Raw genomic sequence first — 22,910 nt, 5'->3', positions numbered from 1 at the left:
ATTGTTTTACAGAAAATACAACCTTTAATATTTAAAGGTAAGAAGAATAGAGGAACTATGTTTACAAGTTGTGAATTCACCTTCCTAATAAACAAATAAATATCCTTTCCAAATCTTGTGGCAAAAACTTTGGTAAAACCGTCTTATATTCAACTGTAACAATATGTTTTTGGTTTCAAGCTAAAAAAACTTACCCGGATAATTCAAAACCCGCTCATCTGTTACTGTAAAACCGTCTTACCTAAGACTTGAGCTCACGAGTCGTAAACATCTTGGCATATGATACAATGCTCAGAGATTAATCTACCCATAGCACTTCTTTCTTCAATCTTTAATTTACGAGTAAATTTGTTCCATAGATGAACTCCATACGACTCTGAATCGATCTCCATAAACTTATTTGTTGCCCACGTAGTACCATTTTTGTATGGTTTTTCAAATAATCTAGGAATTCGGATCCAATCAATCGGGTAAAACGCCATTGGAGACACGATATTGAATTGAAACCTCGTATCATTAACCGCTTGAGATACAACTCTTGTTGTTAAATATGGACCATTAAAACCCCATTTGAATCCATCAAAAGTAAACGCAAATTCTTCCATGAATTTCCATACCAATGGATGTTCTTTATCGAAGATCAAAACGGCATTGTTTAACGTTCTCCATTTCCTAGTCGTGTCGTCGACTGATTGAATTCCAATCGAGTTTTTTAAGCTCGAAAAGCTCTTAAGAACTAACATATCCGTGTCTAAGTAGACCCCACCGTACTTGTATAAGACTACCATTCGTAAAAGGTTTGACAAGTTTTGCGTGATGGGTATGCTCCCTGGGTCCACATCCCCTGCCTCGAGCCTCTCAAGCCATCCTTGGGCCGGAGTGTTGTTAAAAAGGGACCGAAAATCCGGAGCAATTGGGAGGATCTTGTAACCTCTGTCTAAGATGGGTTGTAGGGTTGACCGGCCGGGTTTTGAGTCCATTGTCCTAGAGAGTATCATGACGCACCCAGAAGGGTGCGCCTTGAGTACGCTCTCTAGGACAAGAAGCTCTCTTTACCGAATAAACTTGCTGGGGAAATCCAAGTGAAGAAGAATCGCTCTGTACAACCTGTGATGACATTATTTTATTATTATGCAGATGTCAGCTAGTTTACCAAAAAAGGAAAGTAATGTATTAATATGATTACCTTGTTTGAGAAATGATTGCATTTTTTCATCAAAATTTCGAGTTCTTGACGTTGACTTGATTATCTTAGATTCTTCAAGCTTTTGTTTAAGCCACAAGATCCTATTTGCCCTCGAAATATTCCATGGAGGATTTGAGAGTACATCAAATGACGGAATTATGTCATAACCTTCATCGTCTCCTTCATCATCTTGATCAGTTGTATCGTCTTTGTTGGTTGGTGGCGCTTTTTCTACTATGTCAATGACTGTTCCATTCGAAGCTTGATCAGTTGTATCATCAATATCTTCTTTCTTAGGTGGTGGCGCTTTTTCTACAAGCTCAATAACCGTAGCATTGACCGCTTCCTCAATGATCGGTGCAACCACGTTGTTTGGAGGTAGCTCATTTGATGTAAAATTTAAACCCAACTCAAAAATAGCCGAGTCTGACACTTGGACATCAGGTACATTATTATCTGTACTTGTCGTTGAATTGACGACTACCTTACTCGAGAGTCCATCAAGACTCTCGAGGTTATCAACGTCAGTGAATTCACTAGAAACATATTTGAAAGAAGATGTTACCTTTTCCTTAGATGCATCGATATGAAGAGTATTTAGACAATTATTGGGATCTCTAGGATGAAGGTATAGAAAGGAGAAGAATAAAATAGCAAAAAGAGAACTAAACCAACAAATTGATGCAAATGTTGAAGGTATGGAAATTTTTCTCTGCATTTTTTTTTTTTTTTTTGTATTTTTAGTTTGTAATGGAAGAAGAGGAAGAAAGAAACAAGGTTGGTTTTTGTCGTGCTAAAAATTTATGTATGTATATGATTGTTTTGTGATTATAGAGTTAAATCATTATTCAGTATTGATTGATTAGTAGAGTACGACGACTTGTTCATTAATCAATTAACTGTTTGTTGTGACAGAGTGGATAGGAATATTGGACATTAATTATAATTATTTGGGTAAGAATATAAGAGTTGTTATTTATGTAAATGTGACTACATTAGGAGTTACAAAATTTCTTGGAAGGTTACAAATAACATGAGTAATTAATGAATATACATTTTTTTTCACCAATTCTCATTTGTGACGGGTACTATTCCGTCACAAGTACTATTCTCATTTGCGACGGGCTAAATGTAACCATTTCATGAGAAAATGTGACCATTTTTTTATAGGTAACATTTTATGAACAATACTTCAGTGGTTACATTTTATCAAAAAGTGGTCACATTTGCCCGTCACAAATTGTGACCGCAATGACGAAGCTAAGGTTTGGCCCAATGGGCCATGGCCCGGGCAGAAATATATAAAACTCGGAGTATTACATAGCATAAGTTGAATGTAGTGGAGTTGGTAAAGCTTGCATTGTAGAAAGATTTGAGCAAAAGGTCGCAAGTTCGATCCTCATGGTTCCTCTATTTTAAGATTGTAATTTCACTTTCTTAAATATTCTCCCCAAAATTTTTTTTTTCTTACTTGAAATAAAACATCTATTTATATGAAAATGAAAAACGTCCCTGTGTGACCGTCACAAGGGAGAATTGCTGTTTTTTTTTATCAAACGATTTCTTTGATCATCGGTTTGTAGTCTGACCTGTCTTAATCATAGTTCTCATATTCACGGGTCACGAATGTGAAGATATAACGACGTTAAAACTTTAGAATCAGATGTTTAGTATTAGTTGTTTATTCACGACTTAAAATTAAACTAAATCACAAAATTCACGCAAAAAAATATACCCTCTCCGTCCCGATCATTTGTTGACCTTTGGTTTTAGCACAAAGAACAAGGAAATGGGAGAGGACCAATTACTAATTAAATGACAAGTGAAATAAATCTAGTGTGAATGATCAAATGACTCATCAAATTCATTCTTAAAATAGAAAGGACAATAAATGACTGAGACACCTAAAAATGAAAAAGGAAAACAAATAACCAGAACAGAGGGAGTACTCCGTAGTTACTATTGAGTTTATATTCCTATTTTCATCATCACAATTCGAGACTTGGGTCATCACCTTGACACCATTAAATGGAACAATAAGTGAAACATAGGACAGAAAAAGTACGTTTATTTTCAAGGTGTGAAAGTAACTTTGAAATGCATGAGTCATTTTTTTCATGAAATTAGAAGGAATTTATGAGAAACTCATTAGTTTGTCTAATAATGTGATGGCATGATAATGATACTTGAATACTATTACGTCAAGCAATTGGTGTCATTGTATGTCTTGGTGTGAGGTCAAGAAAATACCACCTTATACATAATTTGAGTGGCTCTAATTATATATGCAACTCTAATTGTAACTGAATATAAATATCGATTGATTAACTAATTAAATACATTTTTCGCTTCCTATTTAAATTTTATGTCGAAATTACTTTGTAGAGATAACATAAACAAGAGCATATAAATATCTAGTGGCATTGTTGGGGAAAAAAAACAACGTTTACAATGTTTTTTTGTTAGTTATTTGTATTTTCAGTTACCAACAGTGGATACACATGCAATTTGCATCTTTGTAGGGCACCTAGCTTTGTCTTACCTATTTTTGGCCCAAAATATTAGTCCCATTAATTAATTGAAATCTTTATCACTTATCAACGTAGTGTAGTGCCTTCAGCGAATTGCCATGCAACAGCGTCGGCCACAGTAATCACATCGCAATGAAACGTGGATAAGAGAATGTCAAAATCCAATGTATGTTTGCCTTCACAAAAATGGCAATAACTTGTACAAGCTTGCTTTGTTGTCTTAGAATATGTTTAGTTTGCCGACGGTAAATCCATCTCTTAAGTAGACAACGTGATAAAATCGCTAAGTTGTCTAACAAAGGCAACAATTTTTTTTTTTTTATAAGACAGCATAGGTCTGATACAGTAACTGGTCATGCGTCCTAACGACTCGTTGATTTAAAGTTCTCCCACACATCCAAATTCCCTAAAGAACTCACAAATACTACTATACAATCAGTTGTATAATAAGCATTGTACAGCCATATACATTAATCCGAGCTTATGTATAATTTTTCTCAGTTTTATAAGAGTTTATTTTTTTATGTTTTAAGTGTGTGAGTTTAAAAACTTTACAGCATATCTCAGATTATTTTAAACAAAACTCGAAAACTTTAATACATAGCTCGGATTCTACACCGTACAACTGGTTGTATAATCTACTAATTGTAAAGAACTATGCACTGCTTAAGAGCCTCTGAATTTTGGCATGCATGTAAGCAATTACCAAGTACAAATTTGAACAGAATTAATTTGTTTTGATTTTCCAAGAACATTCATAACATGTAGACCTATACAACGAGTCGGTTAAGACATTCCTGGTTTGTTAGGTTGGGGCGAAAAATACTCACGTTTAGGGTCAAATCTTTTTTCAACAGGTCACGCATATAAAAATATTTGAAGGACTGCAGAGAATAACGAAAAGGGAATCAAATAAATAAAGAAAGATGAACTGCACAGCCAAAAGAGGACAGAGCACGTCCGGCAAGGCGTCTACATCGGACAAGTCCTTACAAGGTTCACATCAGATTTCCTTTGCAATTAATTATATCTTTTTAATCCAGACATTCAAATCAATAATTAAGATCGGGCCTGCAATTATTTCTTAAATATCTTTTTGTATCAGTGTATCACCACAATTAGCTCATCATAACATTCCTAATACAAAAGTATATCACTTCGTCGAAAGCTGTCATATGCAATTATGCTTAAATTATGTAAACATCGCTTTGAGATGATGGCGATAGACATGGTCACTTATCAACACAAGAAGTGCATGCAGCTCCATTATGTCACATATTTCCACCATGTTACCGTCTCATAACTCTCATTGGATAACTTCCATATTCTATTTTGATCTATCTCATCAAATAGTTTCCCTTTTCTTTTTTGATATATCCTATGTCGAGGAGAGCGGGTGTTGGATTCCGTACCCCCACTTACATGTACTCACATATAACGTAAACTAATCTAATTAGACGGAGAGAGAAACTGTTATAACCTGCAGTTGGGCAGCCAACAATGACAAAATGTTGGAATCCTCTCTCATAAGGCGATCAGAACATAACCGATATGTGTGTTCCATTAACGCAAGTCTGTTATATTTATGAATCTTCAAAATGATGGTCAGTCTCGTCATAGATCTCCTCCTGCATTTGTAGTAAGTCCATTTAAGTTTGTTCACAAATACATAGATGGCCATTCAACAGAATACAATATTGTGAATCTGCCATATTAATATGATGTTAGTCCAACCCATATACCATTCACCCACTATACATTAAGCCAACTAATTACTTCAGAATATGGTAGGTCTCTCAACACTCAAGCCACAGTTTGTGAACAGAATAAATACCTGTAATAGCTCTTCAATGACATCCTCCAAAGTTATTATTCCGACAGCTTCTTCTTCATCGGGTTTTGGCAAAGGATGCTGATCAATCTGCAAAATGTTCGAATAAATATTCTTATTCCATTTCTTGGCCCTGTTTGACTTATTGCTGTGGGGGTAGCTCTTCCATTTATGCATGTTTTTCTTCTGCTTTACACTCTTTTCGTTTTGATCTATTTGTTGTTCCTCATCCACATTGTCAATTACCACCTTCACCTCCCTGACCGGACTGCCTGTGTTCAAAGTAAGATAAAATTAGTGTAAAGCAGAACCCATCTCCTTCACCCATCTCCTTCCTGACAATATTAGTAGTCTAGCTCCCAGATTTAAAATGTTGGGATATCAACAATCCCAACGCTTGCTCTTAAAATATTAGGAACATAGAATAAGGCTAATTTGTTTTTGAGCGAAGAATAAGGCTACTTTACTCTGGGCTGTAAGTGTAAAGTGTCAGGTAGAGCAAAAACATTCTGTCACGAATCACGATACTTTGATAATTCATTTTGGATGAAAAACATGGAAACTTTCGCACAAAAATAACCGTGTCTAAGACGCGGCACGGATGCCTGAGGTCGAGTCTAAGTAAAATAAGTCATCAAACTTGGAAACACAACATACCATCCGCAGGACCTCCATTAACATGTTGTATCTCTGTTTTGTTCAACTGTCTTATAACAACTGCAATGTGGCTATGCCCTTTCTGAAACTCATTCAAGATGTCATACAGTGGCATAGTTTCAGGCACCCTACAAAACAAAAGCTTCGATTAAATGTAATCCCAACAACACAATCATCTACCCCATGTATACCACCCTCCTAGCAGACAACAAAATATCAGATCAGTCAAATGACTTGTGAGTGTAATAATCTATCTTTAAATTTGTCAGCTATTTCCAAAATTTATATGCAACAATATTAGATAAAATCAGAAAGCACTGAAAAGTATTGAAATTAAAGCATGCATCTGTTTAATGCCAACATAATTTGCGTGCTTATTGCATTAGAGATATAGAGTGAGTGAGTAATGATTAATGACTATTTAGCTATGCAATCATACCCACGCCAAACCATCCAACTAGACACACCATCAGATCTATTGAAGGAGTTAGTGTCATGGTGTGTCACATGATAGCCATTCTCACATCTTAATTGATTCAAATCCCAGAAGTATCTTGTGAATATTTACAACTTTTGCCTAAATAAGCTGAAGGAGGTAGAAGGTATGTTGATTAAGAAAGGCTGTGGTAGGCCAAGACCATGTTTTTAACTTACTTGGATGTGATCCAAAGGATATTGGTATAAGCAATAATCATACATACCTGCTACCCTAGAAGAAATGAAATCAAAAGGAATCAAATTGAAAGAAACATAAATCTCGTTACACTCACAAAGGTCGATATAAAATGAACCTGTATAAAGAAAGTTGAACAAACATGATAGACAGTCTATCTCCCTAAATGACAGGATTGATCTAACTCAAGAATCTTCAGGACAAGTACGTTGAAATGAAAAATGCTCATCTACAGAAACATTTAACGAAGTCAAATTATTACAGGACCTGTCCTGATCTGTTATTGATATACCAATAGAAGTAAAACAGGAGACTGAAAATCGCAGCTTGCTTCATCAAACTAACATCTGATGTACTTTCAACCTGATAATGCTCCGTTTAACAATTTATGACGTACAACTACTTTTAAGCAAGAAAATATTATATATAAACTATAAAAAATAGCCTGCTCCAATTAATCGACTCCACCTATATTTAATACCACAAAGAATAGCCTCTGTAATATGCTTCTAGAACTAGAATAAGAGACTGAAAAAAGTGGCCAGCCTGCTGTAGTCTATAGTGACTTAGTGACACATATTGTCCTGATGTTCAGCTTTATAGTCCATGCCATACAAAAACATATGAATTAGCAGAAATTCAACGACATACATGTAAACATGTAATGTAATCTGCTACTGACACTAATAAACACAGCTACATACCTCGGGATTTTGCGAATTGTTACACTCTTTACAGGCATCTCATCTTCTGCATGAATGGTTAACAAATTTTTCACCTAAAATTAATAGGAGATAAACAGCAGTCAGAACTTGGGACCACATGCAAGGATGTTTGCAACTGTTGACTGATGAACTAGATACAGGTACTAACATAGTGAAACCACCTCCTCTCAGTAAAATCAATTTGGAATGATCAAGTGAAATGCAGAGGACAATAGGTAAATGCAGAAAGAAAAAACAAAGCATCACACTCTGGACATAATTAAATTTTATTTCCTCATTAGTATCATGCAACATACTCCCTTTGTCGGAATAACTTGTTTACACTTTCCACCTTTTTCGTCACATTTTTTTTAGTGTACAGGATCTCTTGGGAGAAAGGCAGTAATACAGAAAGACCGACACTACAGCTTGACACTAAGTATAATACTTTATACTTACCAAGATACATCCAATAATATTGGTGTGCTCCTCATAGTAGACTGGCACTCGGCTATGACCATTATCCAAGACTAAGTTCATCATGACCCTGTGAAGAACATAAATAAGTTTTAATAAAATATATGAGTTTAATCGCAAATAAAGGCTGCTCTAAAATGCGAACCTATCAAGTTTGGCGTTGATGTCAATCGAAAAGGTTTCAGATATAGGAGTCATTGCATCACCAGCGGTTTTCTCTGTTAGCTCCAGTGCTCCAGCAATAATAGTAGTTTCGTCGTGTGTTAGTTCCCCGCCTTTTCCAGCCTGCATACCATAACAGAATTTAATAATTATGCAAACTTTATGTATAAGTGGCAATGCAACAGAACTAAAGAAATAAAACTATTAATTGCCATATTATGACTGCTGATGCTCTTCGTCTTATGACCAAGCAAAATGCAGTTAAGCACAAATTGCTAGTGAGAGCTAGTGACTAAGTTGTCCAGCTTGCATAGGTCTTATAGGTGAATTTAATTAATGAAATGATGAACAATGCTGTTAAATTGCCTCTGAGAACCGACAATTTTCACGCACTCCACCCCCAGCACATATGATGGTAATTAAGTGGACTTTTAAGTTGAGTCAGATTCCATACCAAACTATCTGAGATCGAGCTTTCTATTTTCTGTTGGACTACATGAGGTTCATATTAAAAGGAAAGTAAAAAGTATGTCATTACATCCCCTCAAAAAAAAAAGTATGTCTAAGAAAGAAAACAAACAGCGCAAACAACAAAGAAGAGGAAATGGTCAAAAAAAAAATGCAAGGTATATTTCATGCTGTCAAACCCTTTCTTGAAGCAGTTGCTTTCATAATTGAACCTTGCTCAAAAGTGTCATATTCCTAATTCCAACTCGTTCATAAGGATTAAGTGATGGATCCTAACCCAAAAAACCAGCCACCTTGACTTTCATATCTGTTGTCCAATCGATACTTCCAAAATAAAGACAAACAAGCTGTTGGATAGGATGACTTGAGTAGGTAAAACCAATCCCGGTTCCACACTCATGAGTCATGACAACAAAGTTGCTTCCAAAGATCATGGAAAGGTCTAAAAAGTCTTAAATATTTCATTGATGATTGGCCTAAATTTAAGCACAAAAAATGACCACAACCACTTTAGTTCGCTTCTATAGATGCACCACCACGTATCTGGTGCATATCATGTCTGACAAGACACGACACGACACTTCATTTTAGACCAAAAAAAAAAAAAATGAAAACTTCACACAAAATAGTCATATCCAATAACCACAACATCGTATCGTGTCTGATATTTGCAAACAGGGTAACACGGCACCAACAGGTTCACCAGCTAGAATGTAGAATCACACTCTGAAGTTGCTTCTCTGAAGAACTGACAGTAGAATTTAGAATGCTAAATGTAGAACGACAACAAAGTTGCTGGGAAGTACAACTGACAGACTACGAGTTTTAGAAATAAAAGGACCCTGTTTCTTTGAAAATCAAAACCCAACTAATGGCTATTCCACAACCAGTATCATTTTTCACAGGCCGACAAAAGTTTCTCAACATATGGGAGATACCAATTAACCTCGTATAGGCTAAATTATACTCAACATCCATTGAGTTCCTCGCCTTCTCAAATCTAAACGGACCACATTTTGTATAGAGCATGCTATTCAAAAAGAGCGAGTTGAGAGAAATGCACGCTAGCAATTAGGGAAAATAAATGCACCTTATTTCCATGCAAATTAACAAGTGTCTTCAGCTCAGCCCTACGGAAAAGAGCCACACGGCCATGCCCTAGAAGCACGTCCAACAGCTGTACAACAATCAAAGAATGTAATGAATAAAAGTGTAACTACTCAAAAAATAGTTTGATCTATCAACCTGAAAGCACATTCACGGGCAGGATAAAACCATAACCTCTCACCTTGCTTATAGGATAGGCTACAGGAGAACAAACCCAAACAAGCACACGGACAAATGGAGCTACAGCTGCACCAATGGCTAAACCATAGCGAGAACAAACGGACTGTGGTATAATCTGTAAGCACAAAAACACAAGCAAAGAACATAAGTGTATGATAAGAACTTCAACATGTACTAGTATTCACGTAATTGTGGATACAAAAGTAATTATTTAAACTCTACACTGATGCAGAATTTTATCATTTCAAGTGACAGAAAAAAGACAGTAACAGAAATAGTGTAGTTCAGAAGGATACATACAGTTAAATGTTCAAAAACAAATATCTTCTGATACAAACCAAGAACTCAACCACTAACCTCGCCAAATAGAAGTATCAATGTCACTGAAATTAGGACGGCACCCCAAGCTGTAACCAGACTATCGAGGAAAATGGGAAGTGCCTGAAAAAACAAGCTGCACACTTACAAATTATACATTATCATGAAATAAAATGTAACCTTTATTTAATACCTCCATGGCTGCAGCATTGCAGATAAGCAAGGTACAGAGTAGCAAATGCTGATTTTTAACAACAGGCATTATCTTCTCTGTCAATAAAATGGTGGAAAGCTTTTTATTAAGGCTATGTTCACAAAGTAACTAAAAATAACAAACAAGTGAAAAAAAATGATAAAAATCAAACCCTAGCACCACAGTACACAGAGAACCTATTCAAAGAAAGAGCAAGAGACAGAACTTGACGGAAAGATTAAACTCTCTTCAACACACCTAAAACCATGTTCTAGGCAAAGAACCTGTCTAAAAGGCTTCATATTCTGCCAATACTTGTATAACCCTTTATTAGCTAACCATGGTTAAAACTTAAAACTCTAAACCTTTAAGATGAAGCAAAATGGTTCTACAAACTTTTTCTTAATATAGCTTGAAGGGAATCTTCTCTTAGCTTTTCAACAGGTGATGCAAAAGGAAATGTATTCATACAAACACTTTCGACTACATGAAACACTATACAACATCATATTCATAAGCCACGAAGAAGCGAATATAAAATAAGAAAAGCCTTCATACTATTCATTCAGCCAGACATAAAGATATGATTTAATTACATCCATAACTTTGTGGCATTGTAGGATATAAATCGATGAAACAGACAGTGGTTTGGGAGCAACAAACCTGGATCTTGGGGACATTACAGGATAACCATTTTGACTTTTAAATGCTACGGAGTACATTCTTCATATTCAAGTTCGCCACTTATTTTGATCTTTTTCCAAATTTAAGTGACTGTTGTATTGAAAAGATAGGCTTCGCAAGCCATAAAAACTATTATCATGTAGAATAGGTCAATAGATCGAGGGATAAAAGTGGAAACATAAACTATAACTGAAGGGTTATCAAAATCAATGGACAAATGCGATCAAATGCGAATGCCTGACAATTCTGGCATCTTCGTTCACGAATTCTAGGGACACAATGGAATACTGCCCAAACTTTAACGATAAAAGAAGCACCACCTAACCTTAATTATAACTCAAATATTCTCTAGTTTTTGCTTCCACGTGAATGAGTTTTAACATGAAACACCTCCAGTTGAGGTATAAAGTTCCAGCTAGTACAATGAGATTCCACTCACTTACGCTATAATGTAAGAATGTTCAGAAACTCTGGTAAACTAAGAAGGTTCCTATCATAAATCAAAATTTAACTTTGCTAGGGAGCAGAGTATAAATAACGTAAGAAATAACAGAACCCCTTCAAAATTTATTTGTTCTTGTGTTGCGATTTGCGAGTATCTCCTGTGTACAATTTTCTTGTTTTATTTTTGAAGTAAAAAAAAAAAATCACATTATTATCAAACAAAAATTCTAGAAAGGTAGAAAATGTACATAGATGGCACATAACGAAAACAGCCATCAAATGATTGTATTAAGCAAGTCTCTATCACCCGCCTTAATTTCGTCACTTCACAAATCACAATCCTCTAACTCTATGCTGAACATCAGTTTTACTACTAGATGAAACAGTTTCTATTCTCTCTTCTTTTTTTCCATAGGACAACACAACATTCCACACTCTCCATACGCAAATCACAGCTGTAATCACTCTCTTGCTCGTTCTCATTTAATCAAATTAAATACTCATACAGATTAAATTTCTATCACATGTCAAATTTAATGTAAAGTGCAATAAAAAAATTGAACCACCACAAATCATCTTAACAAGCTTGCCTTATTTACAAGACATGACATCATTAAACTAACAATTAAGTCTAACAGATTAAGAGTTCAAAGTTCAAACAGAGCTGAATACAATAAGAAGGCACAACTGCAATTACTCCGTCACGTAACATAACAATCAAAAACTAGCTAAACTTCTTCAACAATGAAAAACAAATCAAACAACATACGTTACCTACAACATATCACACACCATCGCTCGAATTAACAGATAAATTTTGACGCTAAATCACTTCAATTAATCTGTCACGTGAAACCAAATTTCAGCACCAATTTCTTGGAACTACAAAAAATAATCTAGACTTCTTTAGCAAGAAAAAAAAATTGATCACAAAATAACATACAACATATCACACACCATCGAACATTCAAAACAACAAATAATTATGACACTAATCAGAGTAATCACCACAATTACTCTGCTACATTTTACCAATATTCAGCACTGATTCCTCCTAAATCGTTCAGAAAATCTAAACTTCTTCAACAAGAAATAAATCGGTCACACAACATACAACATATCACATACCATCATCGATCACTCAAATAACAAACAAATTATGATGCTGATCAGTTTAATTCCTCTATCACATCTAACCAAAATTCAGCTCTAGATTCTCCTAATACGATTAAAAAAAACATCTAACTTCTTTAACAACAAGAACAAATTGATCAATTGCTCAAATTTAACAAATAAATATGGATGCTGATCACTTCAATTACTCCATCACATTTAACCAAAATTCAGTACTAAATCCTCCTATAGAACAATCAAATAGTAGCTAAACTTCCAGAACAAGAAAAAAATTGATAACACCACAACATGCAACATATCACACACCATCGATCACTCAAATTAACAATTAAACAACGATGCTAATTACTCCATTACATTTAACCGAAATTCCGCACTACTTTCTCCTAAAACGATCAAAAACAAGGAAATAACTGATCAAAGAACAACATACTACATATCACACTCCATCGATCACTCAAATCAACAAATAAATTACGATTCTAATTACTCCATTACATTTAACCAAAATTCCGCACTAATTCATCTTAAAATGATCAAAAACAAACAAAAAACTGATCAAACAACATACAACACATCACAGTCCATCGATCATTCAAATTAACAATGAACAAACAAATTACGACTTAATTACTCAAAAACAATCAACAATTAACAAACTAAAAAAGAATCAAAAATCATACCAGCGTGTTTGCGATCTTTAGGAGTACCAGACGTTATGAGAACTTCGAGATCAACGAGACTCAAAGACATGAGTCCTAGCGTTAATCCAGACATTAATCCTGCAAAAATGACTAAAAACACAATCACACCGATATTCACGAAAAAATCCGTTTCGCAACATTTAACCTCGACCGCCATTACTGTGCGAACTGTAATTCTCTATCCTCGTAACAATTTTGAAGCTACTGTATCATACGCGATGAATAATTTGACGCCATTGTTGCCGAAATTGAAGAGGAAACCCTAGCTCGCGGTGAATTAATTACTCGTAGTTTGAGAGAATTAGAGTGGTGTGTGGTTTCGTTAGTGGATTATGTGAAAAACAAACAAACTTTGGAGAAGAGAGATACGGAGAGAATGGTTTTGTTGTTTTTATTTTTTTCTCCAGAAATAGCCACGTGTGATGCACCTATGAGGAGATTAGGGAATGTTGTTAGTGATGCAATACGAAAAGTGGTTACAGAAATTAACCGGAACTATTCTGGTATAAGACGAGTTTATCGCGAGGAATAGTTATTTTTAAAATTTTGAGTTTCTTCTTTTCCCTGATTTGCTCCACGAGTATTATGAACTTGATAAATTTAGTGTCTTATCTCCCTCCGTACCAGATTAAAGGTAACACTTACTATAAGCGGACGTATCACACTAAATGTAACATACCTTATTTGGCCCACAATCCTTATACCCATTTAATATTTACATAAAATGTCATTACATACCCCATCTACCAACACACAGTAAAGAGCATCCACATTGAAGAGGAAGTATTCTTTATTTTTTCTAATTTTTTCATTGGGTACAATATTTTATTTTATTTTTTGCCACATTTTCCAATTTCTCATCCTCTACCTCTCTTTTTCTCCACATCAAAGAGGATGTTGTGTTCCTCTTCTTTTCACCTTTAAAGTATGACCCATCACACTTTTTTTCTCTTATATGGCACAAGGGCCAAAATAAGGACATACTGAAAATTAAGGGTTTGGTTGGTTCAGCGGAGTTGGGTATTTGAGCGCTGGTGGTTGCCATGGGTGTACCGACAAGGGTTAAAGCAGCGGAGATGGTGATAAGTATGAGGATCGATGTGATTCTCTGATACCATGTAAAGTATGTGAATGATATTGTAAATTGTATTGATTGAGGGATTGGAGATTTGATTTGGTTGAGCAATATCTTGTGAATGAATAATATCTTTAACACATAAATAGAGGATGTCTTCCTCTTCCTCTTCAAAGAGGATACTAAACTCTTCAAAGAGGATACTAAGAGGATGTATCCACATTGAAGAGGACATCCTCTTAGATGAGAGAGAGTCCTAAGAGGATGGTGTATCCTCTTCAATGTGGGTGCTCTAAACCCACAATTACATACCCCGCCTATTTTTTCCTTCTTTACCCTTATTTTTTTCCACTTTTTCTTAAATACTGCAATTTTTCCTACATTACCTTTGGTATGGTACGGAGGGAGTTGAATATATCAGACTATTTAGTATGAAAAGAAAAATAGGTACGTATTTTGGAAAATATGTAAGGATTTATATTGTTAATTCGTACCAAACCCGTTTTCGTGATTGTTTGTAGGCTAAAAATTCATGTCGATTTCGACCCGTAACAAGCTTTTATTACGTATTTACCTCTATGATTGACTAGTTTAATCAGTTAATGGTTTTTCTTTTGTAAAGTAACAAATCAGTAAATGGAACCAAATCTTCTATTATGTGATTCGGCAAATGGTCCACTAAGTTAATTGTGTTGAGATGCTGTCATTATTTTGGAACCAAATCTGATCATGACTTCTTTTTGCTGTCCTTGTTGAATCATTGGAAAGTATAACAATTACTCCTATGTAAGTTTTGTTTTCTATAAATTGCACTACTCCTATGGATTTTAGCGGCCGAGGGGCGGGGGGAGGGGGGGGGGAAGCGGTTACCGCCTTGCACCCGCCGCAGTTACGTGTAAAGCTTTCGTGGATGATGGGGCGGGTACGTGTACAAAAATTCCTTCCGCCATAGGTGGGGGCGGGGATGGGTTTTACGTCATATCCACCTAATACCCGCCTACCCCCAACCCACCAATTATTAAAAAATATATGTTTTATCATGACTTTTAATAATGTTCTTTATTAACTTATATAAAAATCTTAGGAATGTCAGCGGAGCGGGTAAAAACGGGTACCGCCCCGCACCCGCCCCAGTTATGGGTAGGGCTTTCGTGGGTGGTGGGGCGGGTACGTGTACAAAAATTCCACCCGCCATGGGTAGTGGGGCGGGATGGGTTTTACGTCATATCCACTGAATACCCGCCTACCCACCAATTATTAAAAAAATATATATTTTATCATGATTTTATATAATGTTTTTTATTAACTTATATAGAAAATGGATATAAAAATGAAATTTTGAGGAAATTCATAGTGATTAAACTACATCGAAAAAATTATGATATGGGTGGTTAGTGGGTAAATGGGGCGGGTCCGATTTCCACCAGGCGGGATGGGTACGAGTATGAGAATTGCTTGAAGGGGTACGGGTACGGGGAAGCCTATATCCACCACCGCCCCGCCCCAATAAAATCCTTAACTACTCCATAATGTTTCGGATCTGTTTTCAATGAGAATTTTTCTGATACAAGGGGACTTTCAAGAATGGTACCCCTCATAACTTTATGAAGGCAATGGATAGATTGTGATTCGAACCCATAAAAAATATTAATCTCACAATTAGAGCGGATATAAATACAAACTATAAAGAGTCTAAAAATCTCAAGCTTGAGTTTTAACGTTATTGAAAAATATTAATCTCGCAATTAGAGCGGATATAAATACAAACTACTAAGAGTCTAAAAATCTCAAAGCTTGAGTTTTAACGTTATCGTGAAATCAAATGCATAATGAGAATCGCAAATCATAATGAGAATCGCAAACCTGAACTTACAATTTTGATGAACAAAGAGAGTCAGCACCACAACGGAAGAATACAATCTAGTATGTAACCAGCAGCAAGGTGGGAGCCTAAAACATCATCCCTCTTTAAACAGAAAACCTGTAATCGGCGAATAGCCGACAAGAGAACTGGAAGCCTAGCAACTGTATTCTAGACAGACGACGGAGTGGCACTTCTTCTTTATAAAATGAAGCACTGTGGCAAACTTCGCCGAGACCAAACTAAAAACAGTTGGTACAAATTTCAAATATGAAAATCAACTTAAACAGTCGCTAATGTAAATAACTACAGCTGTCTACAGCAATCAGAAAATTCAAAGTTGAAGAATGGCCAGTCATACAGTGAAAGCATTGAATAACAAATGTCAATTTAACATCAGCATTTATTCATTAACAACACAGAGAGTAACTTATTACTGTTGCAGCTTAATGCAACAAATCTCCACAACAAGATTTATCAGACTTCTCCCCAAGAACCAATCACAAATCAAAATCATCAGCCAATTTCTTTCTCAAATAAAAGCAGTTCCGGTGTATGCAAGTATGCAACTACAAAGTACTCATCAAACCACAAAAGGGGAAGAGAAGTCGTGCGGTAATATAATTAATTGAAGACTTGAAGTAGAAAAATAAAAACTGAAACATGCAGTAATTCTCCTATGAGATGGTCCCTCGATAGTGTTTATGTGAGACCTTTCACATAATACGGTGTTTACTTTTAGTTTTTGCTATGTCTCACGCTAATCAAGGGTAAGACGGTCTCTTTGGAGGTGGAAGCGCAATCGTGGGACCCATCAAACCATCCCTTCATCTTTATTACATAGATAATACTCGCTCTTAGTATTTTTCTTTTTTTTTTTTTTTGATAGAAGTTAGATAATATTGTGTGCGTGCACATTGAGATTTGATATCGCAATCACCCACCACCCTCATAAATAGCATCGGCCCTAGAACATTTGTACCCTTTACTTATTTATCCACAGCTTCCAACCACAAAAGTAAGCAACTCTGCCTATTAAACCCTACAGGAACTGTACTACATTGCTAGCCATCCATATCGCGCAAACGTCATTATTCATTCATTCATTCATTCATTACACTATAAATCTATAAAAACAACACTCTATATTCACCTTCGTTCCCAAAACACAGCATCCTAAACACACCACCATCCAATAAATTATGGGTCTTCTTGGCTTATCGTCAATACTAATGTTTCTACTACTAGTACAGGTTGACATGGTTTCGTCGGAACCAGGCAGCGACCAGGAAACATCAGCTCCCATTGCTGAGCCTGTTTTAACTAGAATGCCTCCTCGCTCTAGTGACAAGTCAGAGATTGGTGGGGCCATCATCATATGTGCGCTGCTTTTCGCAGTTGTCACTACGGTGTTCTTCTATATTCGGGTTACACGTAGAGATTGTAGTATGGATGACAAGCTTTACTGCTCGTCTGTGTGACTTGTGAAGGTGTGATACAGGTTCATGTAGTAATGTACTGTAGTATGGAGTACCGGGTACCGGGTACGTATATGTATATGTAAAGTATGTATATGTATGATCAGTACGTGCTTCCATTATAATTGTGTAGTACAAGTGTATATACAATGCATTTTGAAAATATAGAAAGATTCAAATCAAAATTCGTAGCAAACCCGTTTTCCGACTCAACTGCTCAAGTACGATTTGATCGCCTCGACTAATTAATGTGTTTCATTCTGCTGAGTAACTAATCAGTAATGTAACCAAATCTCATTAATATGATTGCAATTTGAAAGTGGTCCACAAGTTAATTGTGTTGTGAAGATGTCATTATTATGGAACTAAATATTATCAACGACTTCTTTTGGTGTCGTTGAATCCTTCGAAAGTATACAATTATGCATGTTAATTTGTATCAATAGATAGGTACCTAATTTTAGGTCTGGTACAAGGAAACTTGCAAGAATAGTATTCCCACATAACTTAATGAATGCATTAGCTTGTCCTCATAACGGATCGATCAAGCATTTAATTTCAGGACTGGGGTCAATATGACCACAAATCAAGCAAAGTCGAGAATGCCCGCTTAACAGCCTCAAAATACGAACAATAATAAAAACTTCTGCTATGAAATATTAAACAATCCAAAAGAAACCAATCTAGTAGTATTAAACTTCTGAAGGAAAGCAAAAACAGCATGCTGATTGTGCAAAAAATAGTAGCTAGTTAACCAAGCCATAATAGCCTGATTATAAGAATGAATGTTTAAGAGGATGAAAATCGAACTCCCCTCAAAAGAGTCAGGACTTATTTGACAACGAAACATTAGAAGTGACTTATCAGTGATACCTCAAAAATCAATATCGGGAATTGAATTCCTCTGTTTTCTCCTACATAAACTACGGATCAGAAATGCAATTCTTAGGCAGTGGATTCCTTCAGGTATGCAATGAGATCGGCACGCTCTTGAGGCTTCTTCAAACCGGGGAACACCATCTTTGTACCAGGAATATACTGTGTATTGATTAAACAAGCGTTAGTGACAGTTAAACCAGTAGAAGCCATATTAGGCAAGCACAAGAGGACATTACTTCTTACTGAGTAGGCTTTAGTTAGTCTTGGTCAAATATTAGATATTGTGACAATCCATTTACTAAAAATCCCACTCATCGTATATGGGAAATTATGATTAGGTTTCTGGAGTCCGAGAGGGAGAGGATGAAATTCATGCGTTATGAGAAAAGCAAATGAATAATCTACCTTCTTTGGGTTCAGCAGGTAATCGTAAAGTGTTTCTTCTGCCCAGTTGACAGCCTTGTTCTTGTTAGCAGCGGAGTAAGAGTAACCAGCAGCAGTACCTGACTGCCTTCCAAACAGACCATTTAGGTTTGGACCTAAAATTGAAACAGAAACGCAAAGTCAGTAACGAAGATCCAAAGTCGAGCTAATAGCATTTCTAAACAGGATAAAGAGCGAGTAACAAATGATCAATAAAGAGACGCAATCCTATTAAGCTGAAACAAAATTAAGAATTTAACCAAAAACACGTAGGAGGACCTGTTTTCTGGGCATTTCAACATAGAGAGCCTAATCAGGCCAATGAATTCCATGCGAATAAATTAATGCACTCTAAAAGTAGCTACTAATGAAAAATCCAGACAACTACTGATAAAAGTTGAACAGTTCTCCCTAAACCATATAATGGAACCCAGTGACATCTACACACTACAAAATTACATACAGCTGATAGTGAATACTAATCGTTAAGGTCATCACTTCAAGCTGCCAGATTAAACAAAGCAATAACCAACCAGATTAAACAGAGCAATCACCTACAAGATTAAAGTCAAACAAGAGACTGCTGATGCCACAAAGACTAGCAAAGCTTGAATACATTGAATTGACATCGACAATGGGTGGCTTGGATTGGAAGTAAATATTAGCGGAGTAATAGATCTCAAATGAACCCGAAAATGGAGGAGAGTGCCGGTGGTGGTGGTGGAAGGTATATATGAGGAAAAGAGAGTATAAGTTACCCCTTTATGAGGGAATAGTTACTTGACTACGCCATTATGGAGTTAAAAGTTCCTGCTTCACCTCCTCTTTACACCATTCATTACCACTACTAACCACAAATCTCCTCCTCTTTATTCATTTGTACTCTATTACTTCCCTAATAATTACTCTTATCCAAAGCGACCTCTAAGTGCTATTCCCTCGGTCCCAACCATCTGTTTACCTTCTATATTCTTTGTGAGGGGTATTTTAATCAAAGGTAAACAAATGATTTAGACAGATGGAATATGTAGCAAGTAGCAAGTAGCAAGGTCCTATAGAGTTTATGGCTATTATAACTGAAATTCTAAGTTTCCAAATAGACAACATATGATCTATAAGACTATAACAAGTAACATTAAGCATATAAATGTAAACAAATCGAGGAACTTAACATAATCTGTGTTCCACAATTAAAATGAGAAAGTGCAACAACTTTAATCACGCAACAGCAAATTTTATACATGAATATTACCTATGAGATTACTAGGGTACAGAATTCGCACAACCCTAATGAAACGCGAATCAGCTTGCATGTATTTATATAATGAAGTTTGCATTTATATAATGAAGTTTGCTTAAGATCGACATATCATGTAGCCTATTAAGTGTGTATCACACATTGGATAAAACTTGTTTGTACTGAATTGTGTAAACTAAGAGAACAACAAGACTGGGACACACATCACATCGTGTTGTAATTGCAAGTCTAAAAGAATTAACAAAAGCAGCATGTTAGCATGACAGGAATGTCAGTCTCGTATAAGCCTAAAATTACAACTCCACGGCATCAAAGAAGGACCAGTGACCAACCCCCTCTCAACAAGAGTCTTCAACATTCAAATTATCTACATCTGATTTTTTTATATAAAAAAGTGCAAAGTGGCCAAGGTCTGTTACTGGATCCCAAGCATCTGATTGCAAAATTTACTAATAAACAGCATTTGGGTTCCAAAGATTCAAAAGACCCTAAAATCGTTAGGAACAAAGCGGGTCAGCAAGACAACGAAAGGGGATAATCATGAGTTTGTGACAACACCAATAAGGGGAGCACAAACATTTTTCTCTAAAAGCAAAATTTTTATTTCACAAAATAAAATCGGCAAAAAGAACACAAGAAAAGTGGTAGCCTAGCTTTTTCAAGACAAACAACACAGTATGAAACATCATTACAAAGCCGAAGTTATGCATAATCTGCAAGATACCGCTACAGAACTTTCGTACAAATATCTTATACCAAAATCAGCTGCAACAATCCCTCTTCTAGGAAAACTACCACGATCAGAAAAAACAAATTTGCAATACAGCCATTTTAAATATTAAAGCATTTAGTCACGAATGCCAATTAACATCCAACATTTATTGATTTATACATTTAACAACTACACATCCTACTCTCTTTTAAAACGACAAATCTCCACCTCAAATTTCATTTGCCTTCTCCTAAGTCCCAACCAATAATCAAAAGCATCACCTAATTCCTCTATAAAAACAAGCTAGTCTCCAACAATATTTAAGCAACTAAGTATGATCCTAAACAACACGACGAACAAAATGCCTTCAGTTAGTCAGCCTATTCGACAGCGAATCTAATCTAATTAAACATTAAATACATTGTTTTCTTTGATGACAACAAACAATTCTTATCTCAAGATTTAACAGCACAAAGATCAAAAAATCATAAACATCGTATCCCCCCAACCACACCGATCAACAAGGCCTCCAATTGCTCAACCAATTATCAAACACATTGTTTTCTTTAATGACAACGAACAATTCTCATTCCAACGTAGCAGACAATTCTATCAAACATCTAAATATAAATTTTTCGATTAATTCAACATCTACACAAAAATTAACTAATCATATTATTGATTGCAACAAATCGATCATTAAACATTCCGAATCATTATGCATGTGGATCTATACAAAATTCACACCGAACAAAAAATCATAACAACAATAAAACAAACTAATTGCAAAAACAATAATCAAAAGAAAAAAAAAGAAGGGAAACCTTGTTTATGGCCAGCGCCTTGATCAACGGTGTGACATTGAGCGCATTTAGTTTTGAAGATCTTTTCTCCGGCCTTAGGGTTACCTGCAGGAGCTTCGCCGAATGACGCCATTGATGGATGTTTGTTTACAGAGTCTCTCGCTTCACTATTGATGGAGAATGAGTCGCAACAACGCAACGCAAGATTTGTTATTAGGGTTAAAAGGATGTATTTAATTGGTGAAATAAAGAAGGCTTTCGATGTAGGAAAATATATGTGGGGGATTCAGGATTGGGAGTGTGTTGGTTGTATTGGGCTTGGGCTTTGTTGTTCCCCTTGTCAATGGATTCCTTAGCAAACGGCAACTCTCCTATAGGACCGTCCTATAGGATAGGACGGGTCCAATAACAAGAGTTAGGCCCAATCTAAATCTGAAAGGAAAAAGCCACATGCAAAACAGTTAACTATAAGCAGCAGTTTTATTATCCACTAATCCACTTTTTTTGCAGTAAAAAAACTACTCCGTATTACCGTATACTCCGTATAACATAAGCCGACAATTGGCAGTTAAAACATTAAGGAAAAGACAAGATGAGCATAAACAATTGCGTAGCATAACACTTGCAGTCCTCCAACTAAAGTTTTGAGTTCTTAATTTATAAGATCCATTTTTTAGAATATAATTATTGTATATTTAATTTATAAACAAGAGACTTTGATTATTTCCAACTTAGATGATGGAGTTTCCAAATAAAAAGATTAGGTTTTCACCTTAAAATTTTCACCATCAAAATTAAAATCAACTTGCAAGTTTGTAGCTAAAAACTTCGAGTTTTTAATTTAAAACTTTAACTAATCAAAATCACAATTTTAACACCTCAATTTGAAATTTTGAGTTGTCTACTTAAAATTCTGAGTTTTTCACATACAACCTATAGTTTTTAAATTAAAGGCCTAAGTTTATTAA

The 22,910-nt window shown here is 35.6% G+C and overlaps 4 protein-coding genes across 5 annotated transcripts; all 4 read right to left on the bottom strand.

Annotated features, from left to right (window-relative positions):
• Positions 1-115: 115 nt before the first annotated feature.
• Positions 116-1,990, bottom strand: LOC141648176 (uncharacterized). Its single transcript, XM_074456668.1, has 2 exons — positions 1,187-1,990; positions 116-1,107 (listed from the first exon to the last, which is right to left on the bottom strand). Exons 1-2 carry the CDS (start codon positions 1,902-1,904, stop codon positions 1,034-1,036), a joined length of 792 nt encoding a protein of 263 aa, XP_074312769.1. The 5' UTR covers positions 1,905-1,990; the 3' UTR covers positions 116-1,033.
• On the bottom strand, positions 255-980 carry LOC141649795 (uncharacterized). Its single transcript, XM_074458474.1, has one exon. The coding sequence runs from the start codon at positions 978-980 to the stop codon at positions 255-257; it is 726 nt and encodes a 241-aa protein (XP_074314575.1).
• Positions 1,991-4,748: 2,758 nt separating the features above from the next.
• Positions 4,749-13,926, bottom strand: LOC141648175 (DUF21 domain-containing protein At2g14520-like). 2 transcript variants are annotated; one of them, XM_074456666.1, is made up of 11 exons: positions 13,433-13,926; positions 10,488-10,564; positions 10,334-10,417; positions 9,978-10,091; positions 9,780-9,866; positions 8,205-8,344; positions 8,042-8,129; positions 7,583-7,656; positions 6,206-6,333; positions 5,552-5,820; positions 4,749-5,345 (listed from the first exon to the last, which is right to left on the bottom strand). In XM_074456666.1, the coding sequence occupies exons 1-11, from the start codon at positions 13,608-13,610 to the stop codon at positions 5,301-5,303; spliced, it is 1,284 nt and encodes a 427-aa protein (XP_074312767.1). In that variant the 5' UTR covers positions 13,611-13,926; the 3' UTR covers positions 4,749-5,300. The 2 variants fall into 2 exon arrangements, with proteins under 2 accessions (XP_074312767.1, XP_074312768.1); XM_074456667.1 differs by lacking the exons at positions 4,749-5,345; positions 5,552-5,820 and adding an exon at positions 6,860-6,914 and having other exon boundaries at positions 6,242-6,333; positions 13,433-13,922.
• A 4,575-nt stretch (positions 13,927-18,501) lies between these two features.
• On the bottom strand, positions 18,502-22,255 carry LOC141648174 (cytochrome c). The gene is made up of 3 exons (XM_074456664.1): positions 21,964-22,255; positions 19,152-19,285; positions 18,502-18,905 (listed from the first exon to the last, which is right to left on the bottom strand). Exons 1-3 carry the CDS (start codon positions 22,073-22,075, stop codon positions 18,813-18,815), a joined length of 339 nt encoding a protein of 112 aa, XP_074312765.1. The 5' UTR covers positions 22,076-22,255; the 3' UTR covers positions 18,502-18,812.
• Positions 22,256-22,910: the final 655 nt, after the last annotated feature.

This window comes from Silene latifolia, chromosome 3 (genome assembly GCF_048544455.1).
Source record: "Silene latifolia isolate original U9 population chromosome 3, ASM4854445v1, whole genome shotgun sequence".
NCBI lineage: Eukaryota > Viridiplantae > Streptophyta > Magnoliopsida > Caryophyllales > Caryophyllaceae > Silene > Silene latifolia.
The sequence above is the reverse complement of the archived record's forward strand: the minus strand, read 5'-3'. Positions and strand labels throughout refer to the sequence as shown.

Bases quoted from the DNA above. Each gene is read 5' to 3' on its own strand.
- LOC141649795 (XM_074458474.1), bottom strand. From the start codon at position 980: ATGGACTCAAAACCCGGCCGGTCAACCCTACAACCCATCTTAGACAGA.
- LOC141648176 (XM_074456668.1), bottom strand. From the start codon at position 1,904: ATGCAGAGAAAAATTTCCATACCTTCAACATTTGCATCAATTTGTTGG. The intron at 1,108-1,186 runs GTAATCATATTA...ATGTCATCACAG, and splicing joins GCAATCATTTCTCAAACAAG to GTTGTACAGAGCGATTCTTC.
- LOC141648175 (XM_074456666.1), bottom strand. From the start codon at position 13,610: ATGGCGGTCGAGGTTAAATGTTGCGAAACGGATTTTTTCGTGAATATC. The intron at 10,565-13,432 runs GTATGATTTTTG...TTTTATTGACAG, and splicing joins TAAAGATCGCAAACACGCTG to AGAAGATAATGCCTGTTGTT. The intron at 8,130-8,204 runs GTTCGCATTTTA...TGTTCTTCACAG, and splicing joins ATCAACGCCAAACTTGATAG to GGTCATGATGAACTTAGTCT.
- LOC141648174 (XM_074456664.1), bottom strand. From the start codon at position 22,075: ATGGCGTCATTCGGCGAAGCTCCTGCAGGTAACCCTAAGGCCGGAGAA. The intron at 19,286-21,963 runs GTTTCCCTTCTT...TTTCAATTTTAG, and splicing joins AGGCGCTGGCCATAAACAAG to GTCCAAACCTAAATGGTCTG. The intron at 18,906-19,151 runs GTAGATTATTCA...ATCAATACACAG, and splicing joins ACCTGCTGAACCCAAAGAAG to TATATTCCTGGTACAAAGAT.